At 39.3% G+C, this 20847-nt stretch overlaps 1 protein-coding gene across 3 annotated transcripts in view; it reads left to right on the top strand.

Annotated features, from left to right (window-relative positions):
• Positions 1–20847, top strand: part of myom2b (myomesin 2b) — a 62848-nt gene that overhangs the window by 5318 nt on the left and 36683 nt on the right. For all 3 annotated transcript variants that reach the window (XM_048205786.1, XM_048205784.1, XM_048205785.1), the window contains 10 exons: positions 111–161; positions 252–416; positions 1545–1706; positions 1891–2032; positions 8830–9029; positions 9124–9177; positions 9914–10041; positions 12019–12202; positions 12459–12633; positions 16560–16681. In XM_048205786.1, the coding sequence (XP_048061743.1) occupies positions 111–161; positions 252–416; positions 1545–1706; positions 1891–2032; positions 8830–9029; positions 9124–9177; positions 9914–10041; positions 12019–12202; positions 12459–12633; positions 16560–16681 (1383 nt within the window). The remainder of the gene's footprint in view (positions 1–110; positions 162–251; positions 417–1544; positions 1707–1890; positions 2033–8829; positions 9030–9123; positions 9178–9913; positions 10042–12018; positions 12203–12458; positions 12634–16559; positions 16682–20847) is intronic.

Below are 20847 nucleotides of genomic sequence, written 5' to 3'. Positions count from 1 at the left end.
CAATAATTTGCAAATGACAAATGTGTTTTTTTTTTTTTTTTACCCAAACATGGACTGTGATCCCTTTCTTTAAAAAGTCACTACAATATATACTTGTATCTGATTTATAGGGGTCAAGGAGGAAGAGAAGTCCATTCCTTACTCCTGGATGCCTTACCAGTGTAAGTGGGAAAACCTCCATTCATTTCAGAGTGAATAACTGGGATGATTTAAAAACAGGTCATAAAATAAACTGTTTTGTTGCTTCTCAGATGCCATTTTACCTGAAATCAAGTACACAAAGATCAACATCACCTTCACTGAAACGTTTGATGTGACATTTGGGAAAGAAGGCGATAAGGCCACCTTGACCTGCAAGATGACTATTAACCCCAACCTGGCTAACCTGCAGCCTGAGGCGCTGTGGTACCGAGATGGTAGGAAGTGGCCTCTAAAGTCCACCACAGTTTTTGAACATATCTACACAGTTATTGTTAATAAGAATTCATAGATTCCTTTTTAACAGATTTTTTTTTTAAACAGATTTGCAAAAATAATGCCAGTCTTTTATGTCAGGCTGCTCAAACAGATCGCAATTCCGTTTTGTGCTGCTTGTGGCACAGAAATTACACAGTTTGCCTATTGGCAACAGTGTGAATATTGCAATAAATTTAACATGCTTTTTATTTTGCCATAATGTTTCCTATTAAGACTATGCCAACCCTTTATTGTCTTGGGACGTGTGAGTATGACGGTGTTAAGAGTGTTTGTTTGTTTCTTCACTCAAAAAATATTCATGGAAGTTCACAAAAGCATAATTTTTCATGCATTAAAATATTGTAATGGTAGTAAAAAAAAAAGGATGAAAGCTTTCACGCAATGTCTTTATGAGGAAAAAAAGTCTGTATTCAGAGGCCATGAAAGAAGTGTTCAGTGCAAACCAAAAAAGTAAAAAAGCAAAGACTTTGGATTGTGCACTTTTTGGTGGATTTGTATTTAGTATTGTATGTTGTATGGTCAAAACTTTTTGGACCTATGCAGGAGAGGAATGTGAGAGCATACATCTCAGTGTTTGGCCCAGTTGTTGACATTGCTTTTAAAATATTTTAATAAAATGTATGTAAGTAATTATTGCTATTTATTGTTATACTGATGAAAATAAATTCCTGCTTTTGTTCATTTAGTTAATGATAGTGAGGAAAACTAGCTTTAGATTTTTTATTCTAGATACTAGATACTCTCCTTCAATACATAATGAGATATATTTTGTCAAAGTGCTGAATAATACTAAAGCACATTTTTTGCTGATTTTTATATAGCTATATAACTGTCCTAATGACAACTGCAGTTGACTCATTTCTATGTCATTCACCCCTGTTCAGATATTAATTTTCAAGTTGTTTTGTAGGTATTTGTTTTGCAGTCGTGTCATGTACTGAAGAAATAGATGTTTATGTCTAGTTGTAGTTTATGACTCATTTCATTCCAATCTCATTATATTCTACAAAAGTAATAGTTGCATTTTCTCTCCTCTGATACCCCATGTTGTTTTTTTGGCCCTCCAGAGCATCTCCTGAAAGAGTCGAAGTGGGTGAAAATGGAGTCTGGGGAAGGTGTTGCCAAGCTCTCTCTTACTCAACTCGCTAAGGATGATGAGGGTCTTTACACCCTCCGCATGGTGACAAAGGGAGGTGATGCGGTCCACAGGGCTTACGTCTACGTTGATGGTAAAGGGTTGTGAACTTTTCAAAGGCTTGATGGAAAGTCTTATGTGATTCTTTTGATGGCCTTTAAAGGTCCAGATTAGCATAATTCATCTCTGACGATCTCATATAACGCATACATCTGTTTCAGAGTGATATCCTCAGTACATCAGTGATGTGTAGGAGTCATCATGTTTTGTCTTGACAGATGGTCCACCTCCAGTTCCTCAAGCTCCCGGAGCCCCAATGGACATCAAGATCCATGACGCTAATAGAGATTATGTCATTGTGTCCTGGAAACCTCCTAACACCACCACTGAAGGCCCCATCATTGGATACTTTGTTGACAGGTGACTGCGCTGACTAAGGTGTCTGCCCATTGGGAGTTATTTTATGGAATACATTTATTTAAGTTGTCTTGATGCAGTGTCTTCAGAAAAGTTTTTGGACACTTTAAAATGTCTGTACTTTTATCTTAATTTTGAACAGCACAACATGGATCCACTAAACCAGGGGTGCCCAATCCTGGTCCTGGAGATCTACCTACCTGCAGAGTTCAGATCCAACCCTGATCAAACACACCTGTCTTTAATTATCAAGTGCTACTGAAGATCTTAATTAGCTGATTCAGTTATGTTTGATCAGGGTTTGAGCTGAACTTTACAGGAAGGTAAATCTCCAGGAACAGGATTGGGCACCCCTGCACTAAACACTAGTTTAGTCACTGCAAAACGTCTCAGTTATGACTGCAAACCTGGTTCCCTGAGAAGTTGATAATGTTGATAATGACTCTGTGGCAACACCTCTGCATGATTGCGTCTGAAGCACATGTGCAACTCACTCATTGGTGGAACATCATCTCGTGATGCATGATGTCGAAACCAGGAAGCTATAAAGGGTACCCGGACCAAACATTGTCAGCTTCTGATTGGCTGAAGTAAGTTGCTCACAGGCATGCAGGATGGATGACAAGTTGATGCAGCATCTCGTTCCCTTTTCAGGGGGTGTATTACAGAAAGAGCCTAACTTCATTAAGTGCATTATCTTATCTTAACTACGAATAGGAAAAGGATATTACTAAAAAAATGTTTTAACTTTAGGATAACCCCACTGATGTCCTAAGTTCAAAATTATTTGAAAAGCCAACTGTAAAAATCACTCAACAATAGCCCTGTCTGAGAATGGCGTCACATTTATTAATGATACAAGATTAAGAACAGTAATGTTTGATGGCGGAAAGACTTTTTGAACACCAAAATGATGTGCTGCACTTTGACGACAAAACACTGATAAATTAATACAGACTCCCAAGAAATATAGTGATAGGCTTTGCCTTATCTATCAAGCTTATCAAAACTTCTCTTTCTGCAGCCCTTAAAGTCCTCCTGAAATCAAAATTTATGTTTTTTAGCTTGTAGTATGAATATGATTGCTTTAAAGTTATTAATAAGCTGGTGTGTTCCAAAACAATGACAAAATTCGCATTTAGGAGATATAAGCATTCAAAACTTACAGGCTCTCACTTCCGCTAAAATGGATCACGGATTTTCATGACATCACATTGCATTTCAGCTTCTCATCAAATCTTCTGTCCAATCAAATGTTCTCTAGAATCTGAAGTCCCACCTCCTCCTACAGTCTTAGACATTGAAGCTGCGGGTGAAATCGGTCATTTGTTCACACAGTTACTAGTTTCTACATTGTGAATAGCACATATTGCACTATATAGAGAATAGGGAATGATTCAGACAGTGTAAATATGCTTTCCATTGACGCGAATGAAGCCTGTTTTCACGTTAGTGTCACGTGAACTGCCGCAGCGCAAGCAGCACAGTCTGCTCTGGCCTAGGGACACTAGAACACAGAGTGGATCATATCTGCGGACTACGAAAGGTATCGGACCCATTTAAATTCTGCACAGAATGCTGTATTTCAAAGTGATATATAGACGAGATTAGGAAGATAAACGGTTAGAGATTAGAAGAAAACAGAGGTTTTACTGAGCTAAACAGCTCTGGCCGAGCTGTGATATAAACAAAACGCTATTGGCTAATTTAAAAAAGGGACAGGGCTGTTCGATATATCGCCCTGTCTTCCTGTTTCAGTTGAAATTACATCAACACATTGAATAATGCTGCGCGTTCCAAGACACTTCAGCGGGCCTTTAAAGGATTAGTTCACCCAAAAAATTAAAATTCTATCATTAATTACTCGCCCTCATGTCGTTCCAAACCCGTAAGACCATCATTCATCACAAATCAAGATTTTTTTGATGAAATCCAAGAGGTGTCTGACTCCTCCATAGACAGGGATTTAACCACCACTTTCAAGGTCCAGAGCGGTACTAAAGACATCATTAAAAAAGTCGACTTGACTACAGTGGTTCAACCTTAATTTTATGAAGTGATGAGAATACTTTTTGTGCACAAAAACAAAACAAAAATGACTTCTTTGTTCAACAGTATCTTCTCTTCTGTGTCATTCTCGTACGTTATTTACATTTAGCTCTTCCTGACCTGAGAGCTGATTACCGAACTCGATGGAGTGGTTTAAGATTTTGTAACTACAGATAAGAGGAGATTTTGTAAGATAGGATAAGAATCCTAAATCAAGTTAAGATTTGCTTCTGTAATATGAATATGTGAAAAATCCTAATTTAACTTGTCAGATCTTAACTTAAGACTTAAGATTTAAGTTTAAGTTAATAAAGTTTCTGTAATATGCCCCCAGGGTTACAGTCATAACCGAGACGTTCCCTTCTGAGGCAACTCTACCTGATGATGATGCTATGGGAATGTTAATACCCAATACCCCATACTGACATGTGCCTGTCCTAGTGTGAATCATGGCAAGCACAAGCTTAGGACATTAGCACTGGAGAACCAGGTGTGGAGTCCAAGTCTAGGTTATAAAGTCTTATAAATGTGTGCGGAGAGACCCAGTCTGCCCCATTACGCATTTATTAAAGGGAAACCCCTGATAACAGTGTCTTAGAGGCCGCCATTCTCCTAGTTTAATGCACTCTAATGGCCAGAGGAGAAGGAAGGCCATGCGCCTCATAAACCAGAGAAATTGCTTCAACTATCCACTTGCTTATCCTTTGTTTAGATGCTGGGGAACCCTGCTGGGGAAATGATTCAATGGGCTGAATGGGTGCCATAGCTAAACCTTCTAGTACAAAGGCCAAATCTCAGGCTGGAAACCTTTGCATGACTTACAGGCCTTAGCCTTATAGCACCACATAGGAAACGAGACAACAATGGGTTTCTCCCCAATAATTCACAACCCAAAGGTGGGTGGTAAGCAGCAATGGCTGTCACATGAACCAACCGGGCACTGAACCAACCGGGCAGTTAACTGGGTCCAACCGGCATTCTCTAAAGACTCTCCACTTCAAGGTGTAAATGTTTCCTCGTGGAGGGAGCTCTAGAGTTCATGATGGTCTCAATGACCTCAGTCGAGAGACCAGAGTTCACGAGTTGATGCCCTTCAGGAGCCGAACCCACAATTTCCACAACTCCAGCCAGGGGTGATAGATCGTGCACCCCACATGTGAAAGGAAGTTTCTCCTGACAGGAATCTCCAAAGGATAGCCATCAAGGAGAGACATCTGACATCAGGGCTGGTTCATCAAACATCTTTGACCATTTTGCTGTGGCATGAGCGCTGTGTTTTTAAAAATTGTTTAGTGTTTTTAACAGCAAAAACGTGTTCTGTTTGATCGGCCCCACCTACATTTGCCTTCTCTAAAATTGTAATTTGTGAGTGCATATAAAGTCAGTCAGCTTCATTTTTCGGTGTGTTCCACACCCTTGGCTCTAGTCAGATGGCATTGACGGTTTTTCGCCATTGGAGATTGGCTGTTCAGCTTAGTGAATAAGCACACGAGAAAAAAGCGGAACTGATGCTGCTTGCTTTGTATATCCACAGTAGTGATGCGCGCCTATATCTACCTACACTGTGGATAATCCACAAGTCGAACAGGCCAAGAAATAAAAAATAATATTCCAGTTATTTCTGGGTGGGTCGCAGGTGAGATAAATCATTAATGTATTGGTTTTAATAAAGACACAACTCTCATTTCACTGTAAAATGCAACTAATGTGCGTCACTCTTTTAGTTTCATTTTCAACAACAACCTATAGGCCCTATCTGTTCAGGAAAAAAAAAACACTATCAAAGAAAACATATGCCTAGAGCACCTACATGAGATATCACTTAACAGCTTTAACTAAAAATATGCACAAGCTTAACAGAAATTATTTTGATAAAAGTAATTTCCAACATAATGGTGAAAATATTAACATGATTAAAGCTTAATTTTTCATCAGGCACTAATTTGCAGGCCTTGACTGGTCATCTCCAGAGCAGCCAACAAGGAATAGTTATGGATACGTGGTTTCTGCAGCAGGGCTGCCGCATCACCACCCCCCAGAGACATGCTCCATTCTTCCCAGAAGTCCATGACAAGACCACCCCATTTCAGCAGCGTACTGGTGTCAGAAGTGTCAGATCAGGACGCGCTCGTATTGCGAGCAGAGATTCATTCTTTCCTAGCAAAAACAGGGGATAGAATTGGTGCCGCCAGAGCACAGGGAAAGTATCCTGTACAGTTGCTATTTTCTATTCCCCAAGAAGGATGGTGGTCATTGCCCCATTTTTGGATCTGAGACCGCTGAATCGCGTGGTGTCGGAGCACCCTTTCAAAATGATAACCGTGAAGCAGATCCTCCTGCATATTCAGCCTATGAAATGGTTTGTGTCGGTGGATTTAAAAGATGCATATTTTCATATCCAGATAGCATTGTCTCAGGATGTGCTAGAAAGCCACAAGAAACAACTTTTGAATCACTTGCAATGCCTATGATGAATATGTTTGCCGAAGCGAGAGCCCCGTTGACCAGACACCTTTACGCTTTGAAATGGATCTTCGTATCCTGGTGTAAGGCGAAAAATTAGGACCCAGCGACCTGTGCTGAGTCTCATTTTGTTGTTTCTGCAGGACTGTTTGGATAACGGGAACACACCATCCACTCTAAAGGTGTATGTGGCTGCCATTTCAGTTTTTCACTCGCCCATTGATTGTCGCTCAGTAGCTAAGCACAGGTAGATAGCAGGGTTTCTAAGAGAAGCGAGATGGCTGGATCCCTCTCATCCTAACCTGGTTCCTGTCTGAGATTTGTCTTTGGTGCTTAGAGCATATTCCAAGCCACATTTTGAATCGCTGTATGCTACAGAGCTGAAAGTGCTCTCATTCAAGCTGGCACTTTTGCTTGCTCTGGCATGTGGGAAGAGATTGGGTGATTTACATGCTCTCTCTATTGACACGTCTTGTATGGAGATGACTGTATGTTCAGACTGACACCCAGACATGGATATGTGCCCAAAGTGTTGTCTACATAGTTTAGAACACAGGTTATAACGCTGCAAGCATTTGGTCCTCAGGAGACCACACCTTTGCCACATCCTTTAAGCCCAGTTGTGCTTTGCGTGCATATGTGGACAGGTCTTGTCTTTATAGACTGTCAAAGCAGCTGTTTGTCTGTTTCAGAGGTTGCATTAAAGATCTGCCGCTTTCAAAACAGCGCTTGCCTAATTGGATTGTGGACACTAGTGGACATTAGTGTTTGCTTGACATTGTGGACATTAGTGTTTGCTTCTAAGAATGAGACTTGTCCCATTGGAGTTTGTGCTCACTCTACTATGAGTATGGCTTCTTTATGGGTTTGGAATAAAGGGATGTGGATTTAGGACATTTGTTAGGTGGCAGGTTGGTCTTCTCAGTACACCTTTGCTTGATTTTACAACCTTGAGATTCCCTTTTTTGCACTGCATGTTGTGTCTGTGCATAGTTATGTCAGCTGGTCATAGATTTAAAAGTGTGCTTTAAGTGTTATTAGGGCTCAAGCACCAATGGTGTGAGGACCCTATTGTAATTGCTTGGTCAATTCCGAAATGAATCACATTTCGGGCTTAAACATGCTCGAAAACCCATGAAATTTTGCACACACATCAGAAGTGGTGAAAATTTTCATCTGATATGGGTTTCAGAATTAGGTGTGGCAAAATGGCTCGAAAGCTCCACCTACAAAATTTCAATTGAGCGCCCTTCGCACTACGTTTCACGTACAAGTATGAAATTCGGTAGATACATGTAACAGCCCAATACCTACAAAAAAAGTCCCTGGGTGCAAAATCTGAAAACCCAACAGGAAGTGAGATATTTAGAATTTTCTCTGCAGCATATTTGCAGTTTTTGCCATTTCCAGACGTTGTACTTTAACAAAGTCCTCCTAGTGCTTTAATCAGATCAACATCATATTTGCTTAGTCTAATCTAAAGGACTTTGCAACATTAAATTGAGAAGATCTTGAGATTTTGCCGAAGGGTGTGTCCATGGTCAAAAATTTGGATGTTTAACCATGAAACAGTGTAACTCGGGCATACAATGTCCGATCTGCCCCAAACTTCAAACTTTTATTAGAGTCCTGGCCTGAATACAACTATGTGGCAATATTCAGTTACAGCGGGCAACAGGAAATTACATTTTTTACACTGTGATTAACTCCTCATAGAGATTTAACTAGATCAACATCATATTTGGTCTGTCTAATCTTAAGGCATTGGCAATGCTAAATTGCGAAGATCTTGAGTTTTCGTTGAAGGGTGTGTCTGTGGCGGCCTTTGATGTTTTGCCATGAAAGAGGTCTTTGCTTGCTTGTAGCTTTAATATTGAATTGAAGTTGCTTAATTGTAGGTTCTCTGTAATACAAAAGAAAGTGTGTTGTCCATTCCAATAAAGGCTACTTTGAAAGTTGCTTATACCAATACATATTTTTGCCTGGGCTGGAACATAGACTACTTTGCATATGCTATTAGAGACTATGATTAGTTTGTTCCCTGTCACTTTGAGCTGCACTAGTATCGAGCTGAAATTTACACTTGTCGGATAGTAATCAGACTAAGTGATGCATGGATCTGCAATTATGTACAGTATGAATGCTCCTTAGCTCAAATCATCTCCTCAGAACATAGTAGACTGTAATTTTCAGTCCTTCAGAGTAATGTGGAAGTAATGATAGGATAATCTTGATTACTGTCCATATTTGTTGTTGTTCATGTTTTTCCTTTCACTCTTGTTGGGCAGATGTGAAGTTGGAACAGAGAACTGGGTGCAGTGTAACGACTCCCCTGCTAAGATCTGCAAATATCCTGTGCAGGGCCTGTTTGAGGGACACTCTTATTACTTTCGTGTGCGTGCCGTCAACTCACGTGGCATTGGCAGACCCTCCAGAATGTCTGAGCCCATTGCTGCTCTGGACCCCACAGAGTTTGAGAGACTTCATGGTAAGCAAAACTAAGTCCTTTTGCAGTTCTGTTTATTTACTCAATATTGTGTGTCTTAATAATGCCTCCTATGTACTGGTGTTTGTTTTAACAGCCACAAAACTTGGTGGGAGACTTGACGTTGTGACTTACTATGATGACCTTGAAGGTACTGTATAATTCCGGTTTATTTACTGAAAAATATGAAAATTTTAAAAGTGTGATTTTTATGCCTATTAAAGTCATGGAAATGTATATAATCTTTAAAATAATGGAACAATCATTGAAATGTCAATCATATTTCAATAATAGTTCATGCTTTCATTTGGAATGATCTAACAAAAAATGTCCCTGTACCTCAGTGCCCTTCAAGAGCTCAAAAATGACATCCATACTGCATCCTTAAGATATTGTTCATTTTGTTCACTCAGTCACTCTGTCTTTGCTTATGTAATCTGTATTAGATGACAGCAGCTGTCAATTTGTGCTTTTTTCCCCTATTCTTTCCATGGTATTCGCTTTCAAAATTAGCAATAATTATCCAGCCCATAATTGGTTCTCTTCTGAGAGATACTGATTAGTTTTTGATGAGAATCCCATCAGGAAGAGAACGTACAAACATCTGTGGTTCTTTTTCAAGTTGAAATGAACACATCAACCAGTGTCACCCATGTGCATAGATAAGTGTATGTGTATACATATAACAGTGGCAGCAGCAGCAAAGATGATATTCATATCAGTCCATAATATTAAAGTTGCTTTTAAAGCTAGTGAAAATGGTGGGATATTTCCTTGTGTGTGTGTGTGTGTGTGTGTGTGTGTGTGTGTGTGTGTGTGTGTGTGTGTGTGTGTGTCTATGTGTTCAGGGTAGAACAGTAATTCTGTTTGATGTGGTTTGCCTGCAGCTGAGGGAAAAGCTCCGGGACCTCCCTCTAAAGTCTGCGCTTCAGAGACGGACCGAACATATGTTGTGCTCAGTTGGGTCCCTCCAGTCTACCATAGCAAAGCCCCCATGTGGTATTACATTGAGAAGGTTAGTTTCAGCTCACTGCTACACATTAACCCTGCCGAATAGTCACAAAGTTTGTTTTTCTCCTTACATCACCTTTAATCCATTAAGAAACATCTAACAATACAAAATAAGAATATGGATTTCTCAGTTATGCCAGTTATCAGTTGTTTCATATCCTCTTCCTTTAAAATGTTGGTTATACGGTGATGTGCTGTGAAATTATTGCGGGGCTAATGAATTGTAATATTAATTTAATTATAAAAGTAGCCTAATAATAATAATAATAATAATTTAATATGCCCTGTGTGTCCGTCCGCTGTTTGCCACTGTGAAGGGCTAAACGCTGTCCAACAGGCACAGCATCAAAGCGATTAACTGTTTTATGCAAATCCACATGAATGACCTGTTCAGTGTACAGTAGCCTTCTGCTGCATGTCCGAGAGTCTCTCCTGTCTCATGGTGTTTCTCATGTGTGTTTTCAGTTGCCGCAAGCAAGGAAATTTTCTTTCAAACAATGCAATGTTCATCGGTACAGTCAAAGTCCCTTTAAGACAAGTCATTTCACTCTGCGGCCATCTTTGAAACGCCTCTCGGGCATCCTGGGCATCATGCAGCTCCTATCTCTTTGAATGGGGAAACATCAAATTCTCCAAAACTGTTCGCCAACCTTCCGATTAAATTTCATATTTGAAATCACCAATGAAATCTAACAACAACCGGCTCATAAATTTAGTTTCTAAACGCTCGAATCATGACAAAAAAAACCTGTATTTTTCAGGCTGGATCAAGCTAATGCGCATGCGCAGACCTAAATGCGCGTCTCTTCAGAGGTACGCGTCTGACTGTTTCTATAGAAACCGGTGATTCTAACGGCCGCTGAAGTGACGCGATGACTTAGCAGTCGGCGATTGGCTCTTATTTAGAAGGTGGGACTTATTCCGCCATATTGCGCGTTACACTTTCTCCCATTCAAAACAATACGAGTGACACGTCTTGTGTTATTCTATAGTCTTTGGTACAGTCAAGAATAACTTAAAGAGTTTGCCAACGTTTACTGGACTATGGACTAGCTTTGACTCTCTGAACAGTGAGTTTTTCTTGCTTATGCCCTGAACGAGCCATTTATGTGGACTTGGATCTCGCTCAGGATGCGCGCTGTCTATGGAAAAGCTCAAAGTATACACCCCGTCCATGTGCAGCCAAATTTTTGTGACCGCACAGATAGTGCGCTTACAACGCCGCATGTGCGAGTGACTTGAGCATTTGAAAAGAACACTAGATGACTAGCTAAACGTGTCTTTCCGATCTCACAGCCAAAGGAGTATACTTTGAAAGGCTCACGTCAATTGTGCACGAGTGGAAAATGAAGTATACCCTGGCCTTAACCACTCCAAATTGTAGCGGAGCTCACATTGGGAAACTTCATAACCTCAATAAATATGGGGGGGCACCCTTGTCCCCCCAATTTCACCCATGGTTATGGACTATTATTTTGATATTCTGTTTTGTTTCCTTTAGTTCCTGTGTCCCCGCTCTTTTTAGTTTCGATTTTCTTTGGTTACTGATTATTCTGTCATCATGTTCGACTTGGTATTTTTACTACATGTTATGTTCAGTTTAGTGTCGGTTCTCGTTTATCACTTTAGTGATAAATTCACTTTATTCCTATGTGAGTTCCTGTGTTTGTTGGATTAAAATAAAGACTCTTCACTTGTATCTTCATATTCATGCCTGCTTACTACAAAAACACGTAACTCAGAACTACAAAAATGACTTGATAAGAAATGTTGAGTTCATATTAAGATCTCTGACTTGTGATTGCAGACTTTGATATTGTGGCAAATTCATTGTCAATCCATTGCTCTATTTAATGTCATTACTGTCTAGGAGTTTGTTTTTTGCTGTTTTCCTTACTGTGAAAGGTTCAAGCAGTCATTTTTCATTTTACAATACATATTTGTGTAATAGTGTGTTTTTATTGGCTGTGGTCTCATACAGCTTCAAGTCGGAGCAGGATCATGGCAGAGAGTGAACACTAAAGTACCCATCAGATCACCTCGCTATGCCGTCTTCGACCTGTTAGAAGGAAAGGACTATCTCTTCCGTGTGGTATCCGCTAATATGTACGGCATCAGTGATCCTTCCGAGCCTACCAATACCATAACAACCCTGCAGCTGAAGGGTAAATGCTCTAAAAACCAGCATGTCATAGGCCACCACAACACTGACTTATTTAGTAAAAATATTGAAATATTGAAACTGTTGCATATGAAATGACATATAGATCTTCGAAGTTTGGTCAGGCTGTGACTTTGATGTTGGTATTAAGGCAGTAATGATCTTTTATCTGGAACTAATTCATGCATGATAGGTCATCAAGGGATTGATTAGGATGGTTAGTGAAGTCACCCCTGAAATTAAGCTCTGTGTTCATTCAGGTGTGCCCTCAGCTCCTGGACAAGTCGTTGCAACCAGGGAGACAGATACCTCTGTTCTAATTCAGTGGGCGCCTCCAAAGGATCCCAATAACCTGATTGGATATTACATTGATTCTTGTGTGAAAGGATCTAAGGACTGGACCTCAGCCAATCACAAGCCCCATAAGCAGACCAGGTATGTGCTTAGTCAAGGTGAAATGATTTGAGGCAAATCCTATGAATAGAGACAAAAGGGTCTGAAACTCAGGTCAAAAATCTCTTAAAAAAATGTTTAACATTTAATGAACATTAATTTAATTTAATTTACATTATAAATACAATTATAAATACTTAAAATATTGTTAAAGGGTTGCAGATTTAACCTGTTCTTATCCACTGGGTGCCTCCAAAAGAACTCAGTAACCTGATTGGATATTACATTGATTCTTGTGTGAAAGGATCTAAGGACTGGACCTCAGACAATGACAAGCCCCACATGCAGACATGGGTGCCTTTCCCAAAAGCATCGTAAGCCTAAGTAGAGACCATTGGTGCCAGTGGTTTCAACTACCGGCTTAGACTTGCGATACTTTTGGGAAACACAACCCAGGTATGTGCTCAGTATAGCTAAGCAACCCATTTTCACTCCCAGGCATTAAAAACTAAAGCATAAACGGGTCAATCACTTGATGAACAAGGAACGCCATTGCTTTTAATAGCTTGCCTTATGTTTCTCTTATATGGTCATTCACCAAACTTACTATTGAATGCAAAGAACATTGAGCCATTCAAGTATTTTAAAATGCAACATTTACTATTCAGCAGCAGCAATTGTCAAATGACAATTAAAAACATCCCAAAGCAGCAGGCAAACCTTGCATAGACCTACCTCATTAAATATTAGAATACAACAGCGAATAGCAAGTCTTCAGCAGTAGACCTTTCAATATGTATATATTTGTGTTTGCAATGTGCAATTTGGGTGTAGCATGATGTATAGATATAAATCATATAAGACATTCAGTAAGCAAAAAAGTGTGCCTGGGTATGGGTCAGGTTAGGTGCTCAAAATTTAAATAGTATAATGTATTATGTATTAGTATGTATTATTATGGCTGTTCAAATTTAAAATCATACCCTGAAATATGTCATAATAATGATAAAATTATAAACCCTAATATATAATTTTGTGACAACAATATTTCTATTCCCTTCACATCTGTGTAGTGATGCAAAATATTTTGGAGTTCCTAGTTTTTCAATACAGCAATGCTTAGGGGTACCTTTAGCATATTATAAGTGATGGGCATGGTGTCCGATTATCCTTCAGTTTTTGAGAATGGATTGTGATTAAGTGATTTGAAGATCTTTCCACAAATAGGGTATAAAAGCATTTGAAACCCAGGTTGAAATAACATTTTTAACATACATTTCTAAACAACACGATACAGATGTTTTCACTTCAGAAGAGTTAAGAAATCAATAATTGATGGAATAACCCTGATTTCCAATCACTGCTTTCATGTATCTTGGCATGCTCTCTACCAATCAGTCACATTGCTGTTGGGTGACTTTATGCCACTTCTGGTGCAAAAATTCAAACAGCTCTGCTTGAAACTATTTTATGACATTCTGTTTAAATGTGTTTTTAAGGAGGAAGCGCATCTAGCCTTACCCTGGAGTTGGTTCACCCTCCATCTATGATCGTGTTGTTTAAAAATGAAAACTTGTTTTCTTTGCTTTATTCGAGGTCTGAAAACATGCCATCTTTTTTGTTATTTTGACCAGTTGTCATTTTCGGCAAATAAATGCTCTAAATGACAATGTTTTTACGTGAAAATTGGGAAACACCATGAGGGAAACGCCACGGAGGGAGGAGCCAGACGACAACCCGGAGCATAGCCAGGATGAAGGCCCACAGTGGAACCTATGGTGGGAGGAGCCAGGCTGGAGCCAGAAACCAGACCAACAGTGGTAGCGCCCAGAGAGCCAGGTGGAGCCAAGAAGATGAAAGGAACGGACAACACCATAGGACATGAGGCCAAGGCATAGTCACGGCAATGTGCAGCCGAGGTGGAGCCAGGGTGCCAGAGGACTGACGCAGGGCCAGTGTGACTTAGGACAAAGCTGGAGGGAAGGTGATGTCCAACGGTATCAAAGGTGTGGAGGGATGAGGCATAGCCCAAGGCCCAGAAATCTGTGGCATAGGCAGAGCAAGAACTGACCAAGGCAGATCCAGAGGGACAAGGGAGCCTGGTGGAGCCGTAAGGATGACAGTTCCAGGTGGAGCCAAGGGGGCGAGAAACCAAGGTGGAGCCAACTGGTCAATGGGCCGAGGTGGAATTATGGGCTTGGCGGAAAGAGGTGGAGACAGGGGGAGCTGGAGAGTAAAAGGCCTGAGATGGATTCATGCAGCAGAGTTCAGTAAATAGAGGAGGAGCCAAGGAACTGAAGGGAGCCAGGCGAGGTGGGGCCAAAGAACTGGCTGTCTTGGGTAGAGGAGGTGAGAGAGGGAGGATGGGTGGGATCATCGGAAATGCAGGAGACTTGGAGCTTAGCAGGATCAGTGGAGACACAGGAGACTTGGAGCTGGGCGGAACCAGTGGAGACGAAACAGACTTGGTGCTGGGCGACAAAACATACTGAAGGTTGGATGGGACCAGTGGAGGAGGGAGGGCCTCAGTCAGGACCGGACAGCCATCCAACCAGACAGGACCACCAGAGGAGGAGGAGGTTCATGGCTGGGGACAAGGGTGGTAACTGGCTCTGCCGAATCCCAGTCAAATAGCCACTCCTCCGTATCCAACTCCACTAATAATCCCACTGGGATGGATGTAGAAACCGGCTCACACACCTGGTCAGATTGGATGGCAGGCTCTGTCACCAGGATGGATGAGGCTGAAGGCTCTGGCTCCATTGTGGTCATTGGCTCTGGCACTGGGACTGTGGCGGGCATCAGCTCTGGCTCTTGATCTGCAGTGGGCTCAGGTTCCTTTGTGGTTGTGGGAGAAGACATCAATTACGGGTAGACACATTCTAGACAACTGAGAATGGCTTCTCTCTCTACGTTCCATCCCTCCTGTCAGGTAATTCCAGAGGGCCATAATAATTTACTCCCAACCAGTAAATATATATTATAAAGTCTCATCATCAAAATGGGAGTGCTGGGCTAGCTGACAGAAATGGGCAGTATAATCCAATAAAGAAAATCCCTCACAGGCAAGGGTAATATACACTGCTGCTAGATCCATATTTTCAGTTGGTCCTGTGTTCTGTCGTGGCACGTCAGGCAAAATGAGGAGAAAAAAGGGATCTAAGTGCAGCAATATTTATTAATAACACAAAACAAAGAAGACAATCCAAACAGGAGAAAACAGGTCTATAGGCACGTAGTGTTTCTTTACAAAGTGACATCGCCAACTACTGGCCTGGCATGTTTTTAGTACATTGTTGTTGTGTAAACGTACCCTAAAACAATGAAAGTGAACATATGTAACCCTTACATAGGATACGTTATGCTAGGTTTTGTTAGGACTATTCGTTTTTAGGCTAAATCTGAAACCAAATTATTTCAGTTTATTTGCTTCTTTTAATTTTTATGAAATTTCAATTATCATGAAATGTTAAAATTTGTTTTGAGAGTTTTTCTGATGCCCATCACTATTATTATTTGCTAAAGGGACCTCTAGGCATTGCTATATTGACAAACTAGGAACTCCATATATATCCAAAGGTTCATAGATCAGCACAAAATGTGAAACACTGATAACCATTTGAACATTGTTGATATTTATTAAAATATATATATTTTATTTTTTATTAAACTTCATTTTAACTAACTTAACTATACGTTTGTGCCTCTTATGCTAGAAAAAAAAGTCATGGGACACCAAAGTAAATCCAATTCATGGAAAGTACCTTAAAGTGCGTGACTGTGAATAATTGAAACAAAATCAAAACGTGACCACATATTACAAAATAAAAGACATCTGGAAAACCAGAAAGCTTATATCAGGATTTTATGTTGCTGACATGTTTCTTTTGATTATTTTATTCCCTGTAAAGGATAAATAACGGAATAGAAACTTCCTCTTTCACTACCTCATTACTGTGTTCTCTAAGGTTTGTTGTGCATGGACTGACCACCGGTGAAACGTATGTCTTCCGTGTGCAAGCCATCAACGAGCTGGGCCTCAGCGAAGAATCCCAGGAATCGGCTCCTCTTTCTGTGAGAGCTGCTCTTAGTAAGTCTAGCTCTCACATCCTAATCTCCTTTGATATTCCATCAAGAAGCCAACTACAATTTATTTTGAACCTTTTCCAAACACACTCAAAAGTGGTTTCTCAGCAGTAGATGTTTGTTATTGGTAGCCCATGGTGTAGTAAATGACAAAAAGAAAGGTACCCACCAGAAATGGCCCACCAGATTTAAGGAAAAGGCCTTTATTTATCTTAATTCATAGGCAGTGCTTAGGAAAGTTGTCACACAGTAACAACAGAAAAGGTCAATTCTACATGTCTAATGTTTTTTAATATACAATAGAGCTGAGCGGTGGAATGCATCAGCCAGTAGAGATTCGTTATGCATATCTTTTATTTTGGTTTGTTATAAATAAAAATAAAATAATCAGATGAATCAGATGAATCAAGTTATACCTTTCCTTTGCAAAATTATGCTTGATTTGCAAATAATGATTTGGAAAGGCAGTTTATATTACTGTATATTAGCGTACATATTTTGTACAGTTAGTCACCGTGATATAAATTTATATCGCTAGAAAATATATATATATATAAGCGCTAGATATATATATATATATATATATATATATATATATATATATATATATATATATATATATATATATATATATATATATATATATATATATATACACAGTATCTCACATTTCAGCAACCATTTTATAATATATTCTCAAGGGACAATACTATAGAAATGAAAATTGGATATACTTTAGAGAAGTCAATGTGCAGCTTGTATAGAAGTATAGATTTATTGTCCTCTAAAAATAACTCGCCATACAGCCATTATTGTCTAAATAACTGGCAACAAAAGTGAGTACACCCTAAGTGAACATGTCAAAACTGTGTCCAAAGTGTCAATATTTTGTGTGAGCACCATTGTTATCTAGCACTGACTTAATCCTTCTGGGCATGGAATTCACCAGAGCTGCACAGGTTGTTGCTGGGATCCTCTTCCACTCCTCCATAATGACATCACAGAGCTGCTGGATGTTAGACACATGGCGCTTCTCCACCTTCCGCTTGAGGATGCCCCACAGGTGCTCAATAGGGTTCAGGTCTGGAGACAGGGCTGGGCAATATGGCCAAAATCTTATATCACCATATGAGTAATTTTATATCACAATAACAATAACAATAATATATATATATATATATATATATATATATATATATATATATATATATATATATATATATAATGATATAGTTATTTTTGCTGTAAATAAGATTTTTATGATATCAAAATTTTCCATATCATTGAAATTTCATAATTATCATCAATTTCAATATAATTTAAAAAAATAATACTAGCCTAAAAAACTCTCAAGCTTACTCAAGACAAATAAACTGTGATTAAAGAAAGAGCAAAGAAAACAAACTACAATAGAACAAAGACAGACGAAATAGACCTACATGAAAAAAGCGCTAGAAAATAATCAAGTAATCAAAGTTATAAAAAACAATGCATAGTCTTTTACTGTGTAAATTAAATTTACGTTTATTCATATTAAAGTTACAAAAGCAAGCAGTGAGAGATTTTCTCTTTTTTTTGTTGTTGTTGTTTTTTGATCAGCATTAATAATGACAGCAGGTAAATTTGGATGCTGTCCTCGAGCCTTGTCTTTCTCAACTGTACCTTCATTTAAGACATAAATGCACTTTGGCAGTGTGCCAGTCAGCACGAGCGCTGCACCGAGTTCCGTTTCAGGATATATTCCGCTTTATATTCTCATTCATGCATTTCATCACTCTGAAGTGTCAATAGTGCAATATATTTACATACCATGATATATACGATATAGCAAAATCTCTAACGATAGACATTTTATTTTGAAGTAACGATATATATCGTCATATCGCACAGCCCTATCTGAAGACATACTTGGCCACTCCATCACCTTTACCTTCAGCTTCCTCAGCAAGGCAGTTGTCATCTTGGCAGTGTGTTTAGGGTCGTTATCATGTTGGAAAACTGCCCTTCGGCCCAGTTTCTGAAGGGAGGGCATCATGTTCTGCTGCAGAATGTCACAGTACGTGTTGGAATCCATGTTTCCCTCAATGAACTGTACCTCTGGTACCAGCAGCACTCATGCAGCCCCAGACTATGATGCTACCACCACCATGCTTGACTGTAGGCAAGACACAATTTTCTTGGTACTTCTCACCAGGGCTTCGCCACACATGCTGGACACCATCTGAGCCAAACAAGTTTATCTTAGTCTCATCAGACCACAGGACATGGTTCCAGTAATTCATGCTCTTGGACAAGTTGTCTTCAGCAAACTGTTTGTGGGCTTTCTTGTGAGCCAGCTTCAGAAGAGGCTTCTTTCTGGGACGACTGCTATGCAAACCGTCTTGTTGCAGTGTGTGGCGTATGGTCTGAGCACTGACAAGCTGACCTCCTGCTTCTGCAACCTCTAAAGCAATGCTGGCAGCACTCATGCGTCTGTTTTTTGAAGCCAGCTTCTGCACCTGAAGCACAGCACGATGACTCAACTTCTTTGATCCACCCTTGAGAGGCCTGTTCCGAGTGGAACCCGTCTTGCAAAACCTCTGTATGACCATGGCCACTGTACTGTAACTCAGTTTCAGGTTGTTACCGATCTTCTTATAGCCTAGGCCATGTTTGTGGAGAGCAACAATTCTAATTCTCAAATCCTCAGAGAGTTATTTGCCATGAGGTGCCATGTTGATCTAGTGGTCAGTATGAGAGAAATGTACTCAAAGCACCAAATTTGAACTGCTCTAATACAAGATACACATTCGTATGGTCCTATCAAGCAGACAAAAACATGAACATGATGAATAGGAAATGTGGCTTTGCATGGTTAAAAGATGTACAGCTGTTATCACTTAGGGTGTACTCACTTTTGTTGCCAGCTATTTTGACAATAATGGCTGTATGTTGAGTTATTTTCAAAGTAAATCTATACTGCTATATAAGCTGCACATTGACCACTCTAAAATATATCCAAGTTTAGTTTCATTTCTATAGTATTGTCCCTTGAGAAGATATACTAAAATGGTTGCTGAAATGTTAGGGTGTACTCACTTTTGTGAGATACTGATATATATATATATATATATATATATATATATATATATATATATATATATATATATATATATATATATATATATATATATATATATATATATATATATATATATATATAGCCATCACACTATGAATATATAAGATATGGTCATACCCCTAGTTGTATGCAAGAGGTTTTAAAAATCGTTTTATTCCCCTCAAACCTCACACCAGTTGCTAAATTAGTTTAATAATTTATACCAAATGAGTCAGAATGTTTTTTCTTTTTGTTTTTTTTTTCCCGTATCTCTGTGGGACACTTAGTCAACAAGTATAAATGATTTCAGCCAGCAGACCATTAAATTTTTACAGATCTGAATGATTTGTAGAGCTGTTTGCTTTGTAACTCTTTAGCTTTAGTTAACAGAAATCCTCTGTTTGGACTCCAGGGGACCATTCCATACTCGGAGACTTCAAAAGATAAAACTAAAGATGAAACTTTTTGTCCTAAGAGTGCAGGCCTGTCTGTAATAAACAGCCAGTCAAAACAGTGTTTAGAAAATTAAATTAGATGAGTTCTTTAGATGAAATTATTAGATGAAAGTATTTCTCAAAGTATTTCACACAAGCAACTATGATGTATCCTGTCTCATACCATTTTTGTTATGGACATTATTGATATCTTTTGTGACATGTTGAGTAGAGTATCTGGCAGTTTATCTGGCAGTGAAAATCAGGCAAAACAACCCACCTAGCAGCAACTCAGAACACCCTACCAAACCAAACAAAGTGCTGAAATCCTCTCAGAACACCCTACTGTAGCATTTTGATAGCACACAACTATTTTCAGAAAGGCTCTGTTCTAAAGCCTAGCATAAAACTTCTAAGCTTTATAAAGCAGTGTTTTGAAATCGCCCATCACTAGATATTGTTGAATAAAGTTTAGTTTTTTTGGCACACAAAAAGTATTCTCATCGCTTCATAACATTAAGGTTGAACCACTGTAGTCACATGAACTGTACAATATGTTCTTTAGTAGATTTCTGGGCATCTGAAATGATCTTGCTGGCAATGAGCCATCGGATTTTATCAGAAATATCTTAATTT

The sequence above is a fragment of the Megalobrama amblycephala genome, linkage group LG10 (assembly GCF_018812025.1).
Source record: "Megalobrama amblycephala isolate DHTTF-2021 linkage group LG10, ASM1881202v1, whole genome shotgun sequence".
Classification (NCBI taxonomy): domain Eukaryota; kingdom Metazoa; phylum Chordata; class Actinopteri; order Cypriniformes; family Xenocyprididae; genus Megalobrama; species Megalobrama amblycephala.
This window is presented reverse-complemented; position numbering and strand designations above follow the sequence as displayed.